This window comes from Leptodactylus fuscus, chromosome 3 (genome assembly GCF_031893055.1).
Source record: "Leptodactylus fuscus isolate aLepFus1 chromosome 3, aLepFus1.hap2, whole genome shotgun sequence".
NCBI lineage: Eukaryota > Metazoa > Chordata > Amphibia > Anura > Leptodactylidae > Leptodactylus > Leptodactylus fuscus.
The window spans coordinates 165,335,853-165,351,564 of NC_134267.1; the positions used below are offsets into that span (position 1 = coordinate 165,335,853).

The 15,712-nt window shown below is 42.9% G+C and overlaps 1 protein-coding gene across 1 annotated transcript in view; it reads left to right on the forward strand.

Annotated features, from left to right (window-relative positions):
• SERPINI2 (serpin family I member 2) overlaps nt 1–12,549 on the forward strand; it is a 43,319-nt gene extending 30,770 nt beyond the window's left edge. The window contains exons 7-9 of the mRNA XM_075266715.1: nt 7,489–7,575; nt 8,168–8,254; nt 12,464–12,549. Coding sequence (XP_075122816.1) covers nt 7,489–7,575; nt 8,168–8,254; nt 12,464–12,540 — 251 coding nt within the window. The 3' untranslated portion in view covers nt 12,541–12,549. The remainder of the gene's footprint in view (nt 1–7,488; nt 7,576–8,167; nt 8,255–12,463) is intronic.
• Nucleotides 12,550–15,712: the final 3,163 nt, after the last annotated feature.

The window sequence follows — 15,712 nt, forward strand, 5'->3', positions numbered from 1 at the left end:
CACCCGCCCAAATTGTGGAAAAGGTGGTCGTCGATCGCTTCTTCAGGACGCTGCCAGCAGAGCTACAATGCTGGGTTGGACACGGGGACCCCAAGACTGTTGATCAACTGGTCAACCTGGTGGAAAGGTATATAGCGACCGAGGACTTCCTCCATGATGTTCCCACAGCACCAACTCCTCTCAGGACTGCCCGTCCCGTGACATTGGTGGGTAAGAAGGGTACAGTGGGAGGAGTGTGGAAAAGTGCGAGAGGGAACAGGGCTCTGGACCTCGGGCGAGGGCAAAAGACTGAACTTGAACCTAAGGGGCCCACAGGTCCTAGAAATGACTCCCTCTTGAAAAGGACTGGGTCCCTCCAGTGCTGGAGGTGTTATGAGTGGGGACATGTGGCCGCCCATTGCCCTCTTACTTCAGAGCTCATGGAGTGTGACGCTAATAGGCGGCAGTCGCTGTTTGCTGTACCGGTGTGTGCAGCCATGCCAGGGACTGAGCCACATGCATGCATGTTAAGGGTTAATGACCGCTCAGCAACAGCCCTGCTGGACTCTGGTAGCTCAGTGACTTTGGTTAAAGCCAGCCTTGTGACTGGGGACTATATAACAGGCAAACAGGTGAAAGTATTGTGCATCCATGGGGATATTATAGCTTACCCTGTGGCCTCAGTTAAACTGGTAACTCCCTCTGGGACTGTGACCTATGAGGTCGGTGTGGTAAAACGGCTCATGTATGAGGTGATTTTGGGCCGTGATTTCCCATTGTTTTGGGAATTATGGAAGAAAGGTAACGCTCCTGCTGCCAGTGAAGTAACTCCAGCAGAATCTGTTCCTTTCTCAGAAAATAATGGTTCATGTGGAGGGACCCATGGAAGTAGTAAAACTAATTTGGGGAAAAATGTGAATGAACCTGAGGCGTGCAATGATGAATGGTTCCCCCTGCAACTGTTAGCCGGGGAAGAAGAAGAAACTTCCCCACCAGGGCAGCAGGTGCTAGATTTAGGAGTGTCTCGGGGTAACTTTGGGACTGAGCAAGCAAGAGACCCCACTTTGAGTACTGCACGTGCCAATGTCACGGTAATAAATGGTGTACCACAGGATCCCGAAGCTGACCACAAATTTCCACACTTTTCTATGAATAGGGACCTGGTGTATCGAGTCACCAAGTGTAACAACGAAATTGTGGAACAGCTTTTGGTGCCAAAACTGTACCGTCGCATGGTGCTAGATATGGTTCATAATCATGTGTTGGGTGGTCATTTGGGGACTAGTAAAACACAAGAGAGAGTCCTCCAACGGTTTTTTTGGCCTGGGGTATATGAAGAAGTGAGGAGGTACTGTGAGTCTTGCCCCACGTGCCAGTTAAGTGCCCCCACACCCCACTACCGTAGCCCGTTGGTGCCACTTCCTATCATTGAGGTACCGTTTGAAAGAATTGCAATGGACCTGGTGGGGCCTCTAGTCAAATCCGCTAGGGGACATCAATACATTCTGGTTGTGTTAGACTATGCCACCAGGTACCCGGAGGCAGTTCCCTTAAGAAACATGGCCTCCAAAAATATAGCTCGGGAGTTGTTTTACATGTTCTCTCGCACAGGAATTCCCAAAGAAATACTTACGGACCAGGGTACCCCCTTTATGTCAAACGTTATGAAAGAACTATGCAAATTGTTTAAAATCGCGCATATCCGGACATCAGTGTACCACCCCCAAACTGATGGATTAGTGGAGAGGTTCAATAAAACCCTCAAGCACATGTTGAAAAAGGTAGTGGAAAGGGATGGCCGGGACTGGGACTGTCTGTTACCGTATCTTATGTTCTCCATCAGGGAGGTTCCCCAAGCATCTACAGGATTTTCCCCCTTTGAGTTAGTTTATGGCCGGCATCCAAGGGGTTTGCTAGATATTGCCAAAGAGACCTGGGAGACTGAGGCCACCCCATATAAAAGTGTTGTTGAACATGTGGTCCAGATGCAGGACCGAATAGAGACAGTGATGCCCATTGTCAGAGAGCATATGCAAAAAGCTCAGGAGGCCCAGAGCAGAATTTACAACAGGTCTGCCCGGGTGAGGACCTTTAATCCAGGGGACCGGGTCCTAGTTCTAGTTCCCACCGTTGAGAGTAAGTTTCTGGCAAGGTGGCAGGGTCCCTATGAGATTGTAGAAAAGGTGAGTGAGGTGAATTACAAGGTGCATCAGCCAGGCAGGAGAAAACCCTTCCAGATTTACCACATAAACCTCATCAAGCCGTGGAAGGATAGAGAGGCTTTGGTAGCCACCCCGACTGTGGTTAAAGAAGGGTTACAGCCAATTCCCCCAGTAAGAATAGGAGAGGCCCTGTCAGGACACCAGAAACAGGAGGTAAAGGAGTTCCTACAGCGCAACAGAGGCAAGTTTTCTGACCTACCCGGCCGAACGCACCTGATAAAACATCATATTAAAACTGAGCCCAATACTAAAGTGAGCCTGAAGCCGTACAGGATACCAGAAGCCCGCAGAGTGGCGGTATCCTCTGAGGTCAAGCGCATGCTTGAACTGGGAGTCATTGAGGAGTCAAACAGCGAATGGTCAAGCCCCATTGTACTAATCCCAAAGCCCAATGGGACGTGGAGGTTCTGTAATGACTTCAGGAAGTTAAATGAGGTATCCAAATTTGATGCGTACCCCATGCCCCGAGTGGATGAACTGATAGAGAGGCTGGGGAGTGCCAGGTACATTACAACACTTGACCTTACAAAGGGTTACTGGCAGATACCATTATCTGATGCGGCAAAAGAAAAGACTGCATTCTCCACTCCTGAAGGCCTGTTCCAGTATGTAGTGATGCCATTTGGGTTACATGGGGCCCCTGCGACATTTCAGAGGCTGATGGATCTGATCTTGAGACGATGTGGTCATTTTTTCGCCTGATTGGAAAAGTCACCTCTGTACGGTACAGGCTGTCCTAGACTCCATCAGTGATGCAGGCCTGACCATAAACCCTGAGAAGTGTGCAGTGGGTCTGGAGGAAGCAAAATACCTGGGCTACATTATTGGTAAGGGATTGGTTAAGCCCCAGATAAATAAAATTGAGGCGATACAGAATTGGCCTAGACCGCTAACGAAAAAACAGGTCAAGGCCTTCCTGGGCATTACCGGATACTACCGCCGGTTTGTGCCTAATTTTGCCTCCATTGCATCACCATTGACGGACTTAACAAAGGGCGGTAAGTCAGTCATGGTAAAATGGACCCCAGAGGCAGAGAAGGCTTTTCAGAGTTTAAAGTCCGCTCTGTGTGAACAGCCAGTGCTAATCTCCCCAGATTTCAGAAAACAGTTTCTGGTTCAGACTGATGCATCTGATACAGGGTTGGGAGCCGTCCTGTCACAGGTAGTAAATGGGGAAGAACACCCAGTGATGTACCTGAGTAGGAAACTGACCCCAGCAGAGAGAAATTATGCCATAGTGGAGAGAGAGTGTCTGGCCATCAAGTGGGCCCTAGAGTCCCTAAAATATTATCTGCTGGGTAGAAAGTTTGTGTTGGTGACAGATCACGCTCCACTGGCCTGGATGAAGCAAAATAGGGAGAGAAATGCCAGGGTGACCAGATGGTTTCTCTCTTTACAAAATTTCTGTTTCAAACTTGAACATAGACCAGGCAAATTACAAGGAAATGCGGATGCATTGTCCAGGGTCTGCTGTCTGTTCAGTAAAAATGCCCAGACCTCTGGTCTGGAGAAGAGGGGGGGGGGATATGTGGTAAAGTGTACGGTAAGGTGGTGGATGGCGTGTATATCTCGCCTGGTTTCCTCAGCCAGGTGAGATAAAGGAAAGCCAGGGTAAGCATGTTCTAGCAGAGCATAGTCTGCTGGAACTCTTGTTCCGTATTATGGGCTGGCTTTTCTGGACTGGAGGGCAGGTTGGTAGTGGGAGCCTTCCAGTCCACACCCTTACTCCACCACGGGTTTTGCCCTGAGTCTGGGGCATCCACAGGTGAGCTTCCTTAGGGCTATTTTACTGGGGAAGGAAGCTCAGTTAGGAGCCTGATACACACAAGGAGTGTGCAAGGAAAACACTCCTGAGGAAAAACAGGTACCTTGTGGACTGGGACCTGCTTATATGGTGACTCAACCTGCTGTAGGTCAGAGAGGTAACCTGCTGTATAGCTAGAGCCGGACAAGGCTTAGGTTTTGTTTGTTGTTTTGTTTCTTTGCTGGCACAGTGTTTTATGCCGAATGCCCAAATAAAACACTGGACTTTGTTTATTCTACTAACTGTCTGCCTGGTGTCATTGCCGTTCCCAACCGTGTGAGCTGAACCCCTTACACTCTGCACACAGTACCACATGCCAGATAATTAGATACGCGTCTCAGCACACAGTACCACACTGGAGAGGATTAGATACACGCATCTGCACAAAGTACCTCACGCCAGAGGATTAGATACACCTGTCTGCACACGGTACCACAACGCCAGAAGATTAGATACGCGCATCTGCACATAGTACCACATGCCGTAAGATTAGATATGCACGTCTGCACACAGTTTCACTTACCGGAGGATTAGATACGTGCCTCTTCACACAATGCCACACAGGGGAGGATTAGATACACACATCTGCACACAGTACCACACGCCGGAGGATTAGATATGTGCATCTGCAAACAGTACCACACCAACAAGGATTAGATACTTGAGTCTAAACACAGTACTACACGGGGAAGGATTAGATACAGCTTTACGCCAGGTATCCATAACAACTGATCATAGGTTTTTCACTGATATCCAAAATGAGATACACACAATCACATGACGCTTATGGACATACACACAAACCACACACAAAATACACCAGTGCAAAATTGGACATTTCTTATGGGGCCACTACTCAAACATAAAATGTAATATACCCGTGCGAAGCCGGGTCCTCCCTCTAGTAACATATAAAAATATAATATTTAGCAAATACAGTATAAGGTGCAATGTCACTGCAAGATAGAAACGACTGGTTGTGAGGACCTGGCCTTATATCATACAAAAGGTCACCTACTATATGAGCTCTCCCACTAGACCACACAGCACTGCTAGAATATACTCTCCTTAGAGACCACAAATTCGCTTGGACATCCAAAGTAGACCTCAGGACCACAATACCTCCCCTTTAGTTCCTACCTTACATATCACTGCTCATATCACTTAATGTATTTATAATATATTAGTGCATCACTACAAAGTAAGATCATAGAATTAATTTCTGTATGAAACACACTATACCATGTATTTATGGGTAACACATGTCCAGGTCATGATAAATTGACCAACTGTATGTATTTTCATCTGCTTTTATTGACTGGTATACTATTGTTTTCATGTCCTGATTCGTGCGGGCAGTGTGCGGCAAGCACACGGACACCATTAAGCCTATGGGGTCCGTGTGCTTTAACTGCACAGCACTTGCAATTGCGATTGTATTACGTCCGGGGGGTCTCCATGCGGACTATAACCGGACGGAATATATACGCTAATCTGAACCTACCCTTAGTCTCCCTGGACTTTGGTCCGAGCTCCCACACAAAGCACTTTTCTTCTCACTTGCAAAATAATAACAATTTACATGAAAACGGGTCACCTAAGCTGAACAACGGAAGCATTTTTAGAAACTGTAGAAGCACCTCTATATGGTACTGGGATTAGGTTTGTAACTAAATTACTATTGACAGATTCCCTTTAAAGAGTTATTCCTATCTCAGTAAATCCCTGCACCTAAGTCCTGACCCCTTGGGTGGCATTTTCCAGAATAGCTGAGTAGTGCTGTTCTACTCTGCTTCTATAATTCCCATAGAGGTTAATGGGAGCTAATTAAACTGCATATCACATTTGGCTATGCAATATTGCTCAACTTTTCCTTTATATCCTGCACTGAAAGTTGGACAGGGAACATTTATTACCATCTCAGCAGCAATTTGCCAAGATAGGAATAAGCCTTCAAAGACACAAATTAATTCATTTCATGTAATAGTTATACAATATAAATTTAGACTAGACAGTGAAAAGATCCACCAAATAGCCATTGTGATAATTCTGGCATATTTGTGACCAATGTTAGTTGGTTTGCTTTGCGGAAGGATTTTGTGCCTAAATTGTGGCACAGTTCTGGTACACAATGGAGCATATTTAATACGTCAAGTGCAGTTATTGGTGTACCCCAGTTGTACTCCAGATTTGGTGTACCCCAGTTGTACTCCAGATTTGAGATACCCCAGTTGTACTCCAGATTTGGTGTATCCCAGTTGTACTCCAGATTTGGTGTACCCCAGTTGTACTTCAGATTTGGTGTACCCCAATTGTACTCCAGATTTGGTGTACTCCAGCTTCCAATTTTTTTCCAAAGCTCACTCCACTTTCTACAAAGATGAATGAGATGTGGACGCAGTGTGGGTGATACAAGGTTACATACGCAAGAAAACTGGCATAAATAACACCTGACATCTACTCTAGCTCTCTGTTGTAGTAGATTTCAGTTTCTAGCTTTCTGAGATGTGCTAAAATTATTAGAGGACTGCCACTTAATATGTGTGGTGCATCTGACACCAGTATATTAATACTGACATGCTCTTTTTCCCCCCTAATATTTGTGCCTCAACGTACCATCTGAGGCCGCACACAATTTTCAATAAGCCACACCCCTTTTACACTAAATTAGACCATTTTGTCAAGGTGAAAAATTATTTAAAGCATGTAATGGAAGTGGCGCACCGGATGTAGGACATATACTTGCCAAATTAAAGGGGTTTTCCCATCTCAGTTTTTCAGCCGTCTGGCTGCAGTCTTTGCTTCTAACTTCCTGTATTTCTCCTCCCTCCCAGTCCTTCCTGCTAAACGGCTGGAAATGTCTCACAACACTTATACAGATCAGAAAATATGCAGATGCTTGTACAGAATGGACTCAGTGTTATCTGTGTATGTGTGTTTACATAGAGAGATAACAGACTCGGCTTTATCTGCAAACCGCAATTAGCTGAAGTCAGCAAGAGCAGTGAGTGAGTGACGTCACTTGTCCTATCTCCCAGGTCCGTGGTTATAGCAACACAGTGTATACAATGGTAGGAATAAGGTCACATAGCAGGAGAACTAAGCAGAATTTCTAAAGCAATATAATTAGGAAAAGTTTTCAATTTACATAAGCTACCAGTACAGATAGGATCCTTGAGATGGGACAACCCCTTTAAGCCAGAATTCAGATGTTCAATAAATTACATAGTTTAGTAAATTCCGCCTAGTAAATATCCCCTAAAAATTGTAAACAACTTTGCAGAGAAGTCGGTGAAAAAAAGCAACAAATCTGAGAAAAAAGCAACAGTACTTTTCAACAGCTAAACTACTCAGTCACATATGCAAGATGAGTTTAGAAGAATACTGCAACAAACAAATGTAAAAAGAAGTAGAATTGTATAACGTTACTGTATAAATGATATGTAATATGGTGTTGAAATAATAATCCCGAATTGTTTTCAGATACTTCAAACTTGTACATTTCAAAGGTGGTTCAGAAGGTTTCAATTGAAGTCAATGAAGCTGGAAGCGAAGCTGCTGCATCAACAGGTGAAAAAAATGATCATGTTTTATATATAACATTTAGCATATTTCTATATATGTAGAATAAAAAAGATTTAGAGGCAGCTCAACATTAGTTTTTTTTATATTCCTTTTTTATATTATTTTTCTATCATTTAAATTTTTTACCGGATCAGAAAAATGCACAAAAATGTGCTGTCCTTTGTCGTTTCATTAATGGGAAAAGCCCTAATATCCATTGTTCTGATCCTCTGACAACCACTGACAGTGTCAACCAATCCTCTACATGTTCCAGTTCTCAATAACTACGAGACCCCCAACTGATGCTTTTTTGTATTTCCTTGTCTGATTGGAGGTACGCTCCTCTCTATGTTAATTACCATATTGCTAATCTCTCTCTGTTACATTGTATTTGTTATTTGCCTCTGCTGCATCAGAACTTTATGCACCCTCTTCTCTCCCATAGGTGTCTTGCCCATTCCCCATGTGATGTCATTCTACTCCCCCTGCTCCCTTGACCCCAATCCCACTATTCACTTGTTCTGCCTCTAATTTCTATTGCTTTGCAAAACCTTTGATAAAAACTTTAATGGAAAAATTACTTTTCTGTTCCCTGTAGGAATGCACGTTGCTGCAATGAGTCTGACCAATCACAGATTTGTTGCAGATAGACCCTTCTTGTTCTTCATCAGACACAACCAATCTGGTAAATTGAATTATGGGGTTTCTTACAAAGAGCATTTATCATCTGTTATAAATGTATGCTAGTTGGAGCCCCTCACCTTCCCCCCATGCAGTAATATGTACAGTACTGGGCACCTGTTCCTCCTCCCTGACACATCTGATGTAAGGAAGAGTTTGCATGGTCAATATATGCTGACAAGCAAAAAGGTAACAATGTTGAGAACTTTTGACATTCAGACTCCATATCTCACCATCCACTACAACTTTGAATATGAGACTACCATCATAGACAATCCTCTTGGCTATCTTATACATAAATTTGACTTGCAACTATTTAGCATACAATTACTTATGCAGATTCTTGTCATGTAACTGCATTGCTACTTTTTGCTCCTAAAAAAAAAAATATATAAAAATTTGAATTTTGATTATTTTGTAAATCCACCTTTGGCATTCACAACTGCCTGAATACTTCAAGCATGTCTTGAACGTAATCTGACCTCAGGTCTCTTCTACACGTTCCTAATGTTGGTGCATACTGGCTGCCTCACTTGGGTACGAATACAGCTTTTTCTTCATCTCTACCCACAGGTGTTTGATTGGGTTGAGCTCTGAGGACTGTTGGGGCCAATCCAGCACCTCTACTTCATTGTCACTGAATCATTACTTTGCTAATCTCGACATATGCTTCAGATCATTGTACTGCTAGGGCTGTAGTGGATGGTGAGATATGGAGCCTGCAAGTCAATAGATTGTTACCCTTTTGCTCGTAAGTGTATGCTGCACTCTATACAACTCTATGGTATAGTAAAAGGAATATCAAGGTTCTCTGAAGGTCAATTAACTCTTTATTTCCATATTTACAATGTTTTAAGCTTGTTGTTGAAGATCAGCACCGTAAATGTGTGGTATAGTGATGATGTGGACACAAAAGCTTTGAAGAGCAAAACTGTGAATACTAGCCAATGTCCAGAGGAAATATATCTCTAATCTCAGCAGATTAATTAATGAAATACTGAATTATCAAAGGGATTAAACCAAAGGAAATAGGCTACTTTTGAGGTCTCATTGCCATTTCAAGCAATTGTCGTCTGTGGTTGATTTTGGCAGTCAGGGGCCGTCCCTGTAAAAGTTATGAGAAACACAAAATAACATGTTAGTTATATGGAAAACTAACTTTTTTATTGGGTTCATGGGCATGTTTGAAAGCAGTTATTGATAGGTCAGCACAAGGCCTTCCTGGGGTATATCACCCATTCCTGCTAAATTGAGAGCAGCAATGAGCCTAATGGCCTGGGCACCTAGGGCTTGTACTCTCATTCCCACACTTGATTGCTGAACCTGTGAATACGTATCTGCATAGGGTGAAACTTCTCTCCATTACTTTTTTTTTTTTATTGGGCACAGTTCTTTAGACAACTGTATCGTACTGGCAGCTTATAGCTCGGTTAATTGGGCCCCGTATGGTGGTTGCAGGCACATTGCACATTATGGTATAGATTTGCTATTATATGGCCAATATATAGTACATATATACATATATATATATATATATATATATATATATATATATATATGTTTTACACTATTTCCTAAATGCAGAATTGCTAGAAAAACAGCAATTTTATTACAAGCGCCTTGGTAATTTTAGTTACATTAAGATAATTTGATGTAGAAGATACATTTTCTGAATAAGGCTTGCCAAAGTCTGTTTATTCCTACATATGCTGTGAGCTATTTTGACAGCAGTGTTTGTTAATGGCTCAGTGGATGACAACAGCAAATAAAATGGTTTACCTCAAGGTTGACAGGCCATACTATTCTTATGTCCTTCAAAGTCACACATCACATTTTATTCTAACCCAATACACAGCTCTTTGTGCATGAATAACAAGGTCTGCACTGGCCTTTATACCGTCTCAGTAAAATATTCAAATGTACGTACTTATCCATCATCAGACACGCTTATGTCTGCATTCACACACAGCATATTTAGGACAGAGCTTGTGCTCTCCTTTGTGCTGATGATGAAGAGTAAGATGCTTAAGCTGGAATGTTACCATTATCCTCCACACACTTACATACAATTAACCAACAATGTAACAGAATCACCAAATCAAACATAGAATATCAGGGGGCAATTTACTAAAACCAGAGCTTCACATGCCCATCTGAATCCAAAGTACATTGGAGTAAAATGTACCAAATTTATTAGACAATACATGTTTACTAGACATACTTTTGCTAGATTATTTGGTACTTACTGTGGATATAGATTTGAGCCAGAATTATGCCAATCTCTGTTAAAGAGGACCTTTCACCACCTCTATTAATTCCATCACTTTCCATCCCTTAATAGTTGTTGTTCCACTTATTCAGGTGCAGATGGATTTTTTTCTCTAGCCCCGAGTATTCCTGACAAATCAATGCTGTAAGTCTAGGTTCACATCTGCATCGTAGTCTGTCTAAAATCTCAGATGAAAAAGTACTGCAGGTCCAACTTTATCATCTGGTGATGTTAGGGAGAAAACGGATAACCAACTAACCCTTGGTTCACATCTGCATTTGGTAATCTGTTCGGGGAGTTTGCATGGGGACCCCCTGAAGGCACTACTGAACGTATTTGCGTGTGTGTAGTGAAAGCACACTGACGCCACAGACTATAATGGGCTCCATGTGATTTCCACGAGCTTCCCTCACAAATCATGTGGACATGAAAGTAGATCACAATCTATTTTTCACCACCCGGACCCCATAGACTATAATAATAATAACTTTCACTGCACACCGCTTGCCAGTGCGTTTGGTAGTCCATTCAGTGGGTCCCCATGCGGATCCCCCCTCGAAGAGATTACCAATGCAGATGTGAACAAGGCCTGACTCATCTAGTTCCTTGGCAGGCCCTCAGCAGCTGTCAATCTTTGCAATGCAAAGCAAAAATTGACATCCTGTGAAATTAATGCTAGGGGTACATGGCAATTTTGGCCATGACTTCCATTGTGCAACCAAAGATCGCCAGGTTGCCCAGTGATTCAGGGGTGTAACTAGGAAAGTTGTGGCCCCAAATAAAGCTTTTAAATTGACACCAAGGGACTAATATAAGTGAAGAACTCACAGGGCGACCCAGCAATCTCTGACTGCGCAGTAGGAGTGGCAGTCAAAATTTCTGTGTAGCCCTATTCTAAAATCTACACCACAGGTCACTATGCACTGCAGATTTTAGTTGCACCATATGGATGAGATTTGTTTAAATCATACCCACTGTGCCACTATTATACTGTAGATGGCAGTGGTTTAGCCACCAGTGACGCAATGGCTAATTTGCTGCGATTACTGCCCATGTGGCCCTGGCATATGAATGCATTCCCATAGTCATTGCATGTCTACATTATACAGTCCATATCATAGTTGTAAACCCGTCCTGGTGAATATACCATAGGGATCTATGATGCTGTAAGTTTGGGTCCTGGCTAGACAGGATTTGTGGGTATAATATGGTCCATGCACTATAGACGTGCTATGGCCATGTAAAACCTAGCCAAAAGGTACTAAATCAGGTATAGGTCACTGGGCCAACAGCACTTATTTGTTTGACACTGATGGCCACATTGCCCTGTATAGTAGTTGCTTTATATTTTATGTGTTTTTTTTTTTATCTTTTCTACTACCCATAGTAGTTATTACTGTAGACTGACACGGCTCACCTAAAATGTGACATGTTCATGAATTTTTCAATTGGCAGCTGAAGATCTATGAAAATGTCACTTGCAACTTTCACTGCCAAAATAATCCACAAGCGCTGATTTATTGTTAGTAAGGGGCAATGGCTATCATAACTGGGGTAATATCTCATGCTTTCTGCTGCAGAATGTGAAGACAGGGTGAGCAGGTTAATGTATTATTTCATGGGAAATCCACTAGTGCATAACCTTTTAAATATGTGAAATTAATTGAAGATCTATATCTTTCCTGCACATACGGCATATATCAGACAATGCTCAGAGTCCTATAACTCAATGTACTTGATAAGTGTGAAATATGTACCCCGAGCATCAAGTAAATTTAATGGTTCTAATGCTAGTGCAAAGACCTGCAATCCATTGTAATAGTGACACATTTCAATGCAATGATTACCTGTAGGAGAAAAAACAAGGAAGTCCATTGATTGCCATTGTTCCTTGGTCAGTCTGTAAGATATTGCTGTGCACTAATGTATTGTTTACTCTCATAGGAACAATTCTATTCATGGGAAAGGTGACAAATCCAGATCAAAGCGATGCAAGAGGCCGAGATGTTGAATCATTATAAATAAGATAAACAGCCGGATTCCTAAAATACCCTCAGGGCAGTGAGATGTGACTGCCTGCTTGTTATTAATCATCTACAATTACATCATTAGAAACAAATTCATAATAATTAAGGAAAAAAAATATATGAACTGTCTAAATAGAAAAAAAAAGGATAGGTCAACAGATTGGTGGGGGTCTAGGCCAGCTCCCCTTCAATCAACGGTTCTCAAGTCACAGCTGACCCAAGGCACTGCAGTTGTCTCTTCCCGTAGTGTAGCAGTTACCTGCGCTATCCTCTGCGTATCAGCTGCTAAGAACAGCTAATTGATGGGGGTGTCAGGCCCAGACTCCCCACCGATTTAATAGTGATGACCTATCCTTTGCATCTATTATCAATAATTTTAGCCCATAAAACCCCTTTAAGATACTTTTATTTTGTATGTTCATATGTATTGTTGTGTTATCTTATCTTAAAGATGTATTGTTGGGTAGTAGGTTGTAAATATAGGCCTCCAGTTATGTGATCTAATGGAGTTTTATATCATAACGTCACAAGGATCAGGTGTTACAGCAACCTCCAGGTGCCTAAAACTTCTTGAATATTCTGTGAGTAGGCCATCCCCTTCCACCATCTGACATACTATTACAGCGGATGTTGGGTATTTAAATATGGCTGCCACTCAGGAGCTGTTTTATAGAGTATAATACAGCAAAGACACCCGGTTCTAATGCCCACAATCATTGCTTATCCTTGTTTTCTAAATATGCTCGGGCCAAAAATTTACAAAATTATTTTTGTATGGAGTGAAATCTGAAGCAGGGAAAAAATTAAGAGCTAAACCGCTGTTTTTGCTCTTTTGCCTATTATAAAAATTTGAATAATAAGTGATCAAAGCAATAGACATTCCCCAAAATAGTATAGCTAAAAATTACATCTGGCCCCACAAAAAGAAATATGGTGACTCTAAGAAAAAAATATTTTTGCAAAGTTTTGGATTTTTTTAAGGGGTTAAAATGTAAATAAAACCATATAAATTTGGTATCCCCAGAATGGTACTGAAACATAAAATACAGCTGACGCTAGGTTCACACCTGCGTTCACGGTCTCTGTTCTATGGTTTCCGTCTTCTGTATGCCAGAAGACGGAAACCATAGAGCGGGTCCGGCCGTGCGCGGCGGTGAGCGTTTTAGGCTCTCCGCTGCGAAACCGGATTTTTTTATCCGGACACAGAGTACTGCATGTCCGACTCTGTGTCCGGATTATAAAACCCGGTTTCACGGCGGAGAGCGCAAAACGCTCACCGCCGCACATCTCTCTCACCCATTCAAATGAATGGGTGAGAGAGACTCCTGCAGGTTTCCGTCTCCTGCCTCTGTTTTAGGCAGGAAACGGAAACCTCAAGTACGGAGAGGGCAACGCAGATGTGAACGAGCCCTGATATGTCATTTTGGCTGCACAGTGAATGCAATAAAAATGTAATGTAAGAAAAGTGTCACAAATGCAAATTGTACCATTATGAAGAACAATTTGTCCATCAAACATTAAGCTCTCTTATGTCTCTGTGAATGGAAAAATAAAAAGTGGTGGGCTTTGGAAGGTGGGGAGTCAAAAATAAAAATCAAAAAATACCTGCAGTAGTATGGAGTTATGCTGAGTTCAGACGGGGGGGTTTTGGTCAGGATTTTGACGGAAAATCTGAAGATGGAAACCTTGCGGCGGAATGCACACAACGGACACCGGGTGCAAGTGTGATACCGGTAGCACTGATTGGCCAGTGTGGGAGTGCGCGGGGACACACCCTGAGCTGGCAGTAACTCCCTGTTCTCAATTTATTAATACATTTCTATGAGCAATTATTATTATTGTATATTTATATAGCACCATTAATTCCTTGGTGCTTTACATTTGGGGATTTACATACAGTACACAAAATATACAGGTAGATATAATACTAACAGTGACCGACTGGCACGGTGGGTTAGGGGGCCCTGCCCACAAGGGCTTACAATCTATGAGAGAAGGGGGGTAGAGACAGAAGGTGAGGGGAGACTGTACAGATGGTGATGTGGTGATAGTGTTATTGGAGGTTGTAGGCCTTCCTTAATAGGTGAGTCTTCAGGGCCTTCTTGAAGACTGTGATGGTGGGGATCAATCTTATGTGTCTTGGTAAGGAGTTCCAGAGTATGGGAGATGCACAGGAGAAATCTTGGAGGCGTTTGTGTGAGGAGCGGATGAGGGCAGAGCGGAGTAGGAGGTCATTGGAGGATCTAAGGTTACGTGTGGGCAGGTAGCGGGAGATTAGGACCTGGACCTGCTCCATAGTTTTTAGCTCTTCAATTTGGCCCAGATACACAGCCACAAAAAGAATGGCTGTATATATGGGTCAATTGAAATGTATAAGTCTGTACTTTTATCCACAGTTGTAGATAAAGAGTCTGGTCATGTGCATTGCAGGTTACAACTCAATGTGCCTCATATTAATAGCAGTTAACCCCATCATGTCCCTCACATTAACCCCCTGTGTGCTTTACATAAGGGACACTGATAAGTGAGACATATGGAGGTAATAAGTGAATATCTTCATTATATAGGTCCTTTATTAGTACCTCCATATGTCTCACACATCAGTAACCCTTATGTGAGCCACACAGGGGGTAATGTGAGGGACATGATGGGGTTAACTGCTATTAATGTGAGGCACATGGAGTTACAGAAACTAAAGTAATAACCCCAAATGCCTGACATTAATAAGAATAGTTAGTAACACACACGTACCTGGTGTTGTGTTTGCTTTCACTTTGCTTCCTCTCCTCCTCAGGGCTGCAGACGGCAGGAGCTCCTCACGTGTAGCAGCAGGTCCAGGGAGCCCTTTATCCTGTGCAGTGAGAGGCTCACCTCTGATTGGTGGGCAGTGAGAGAAGGGGGGGTGTCCTACACAGCAGCTCTAGCAGAGCACTGAAAGGACGCTCTCTCTCAATTAGTGTATGAAAGTTGCAGGCTGGCTGCCGTGCCAGCAAAATATGCCACGCGTGCCAGGGGTTGCCGACCCCTGCTTCAACATGTCACTTACAGTTTTCACTACCAAAATAAACAGGAGTAATATCTCATGCATTCCGCTGACCAATCAGTGCTGACACATCAATTCACCAATCAATGTCGGGACAGACCCATTTGATAAAGGGAATAGTGA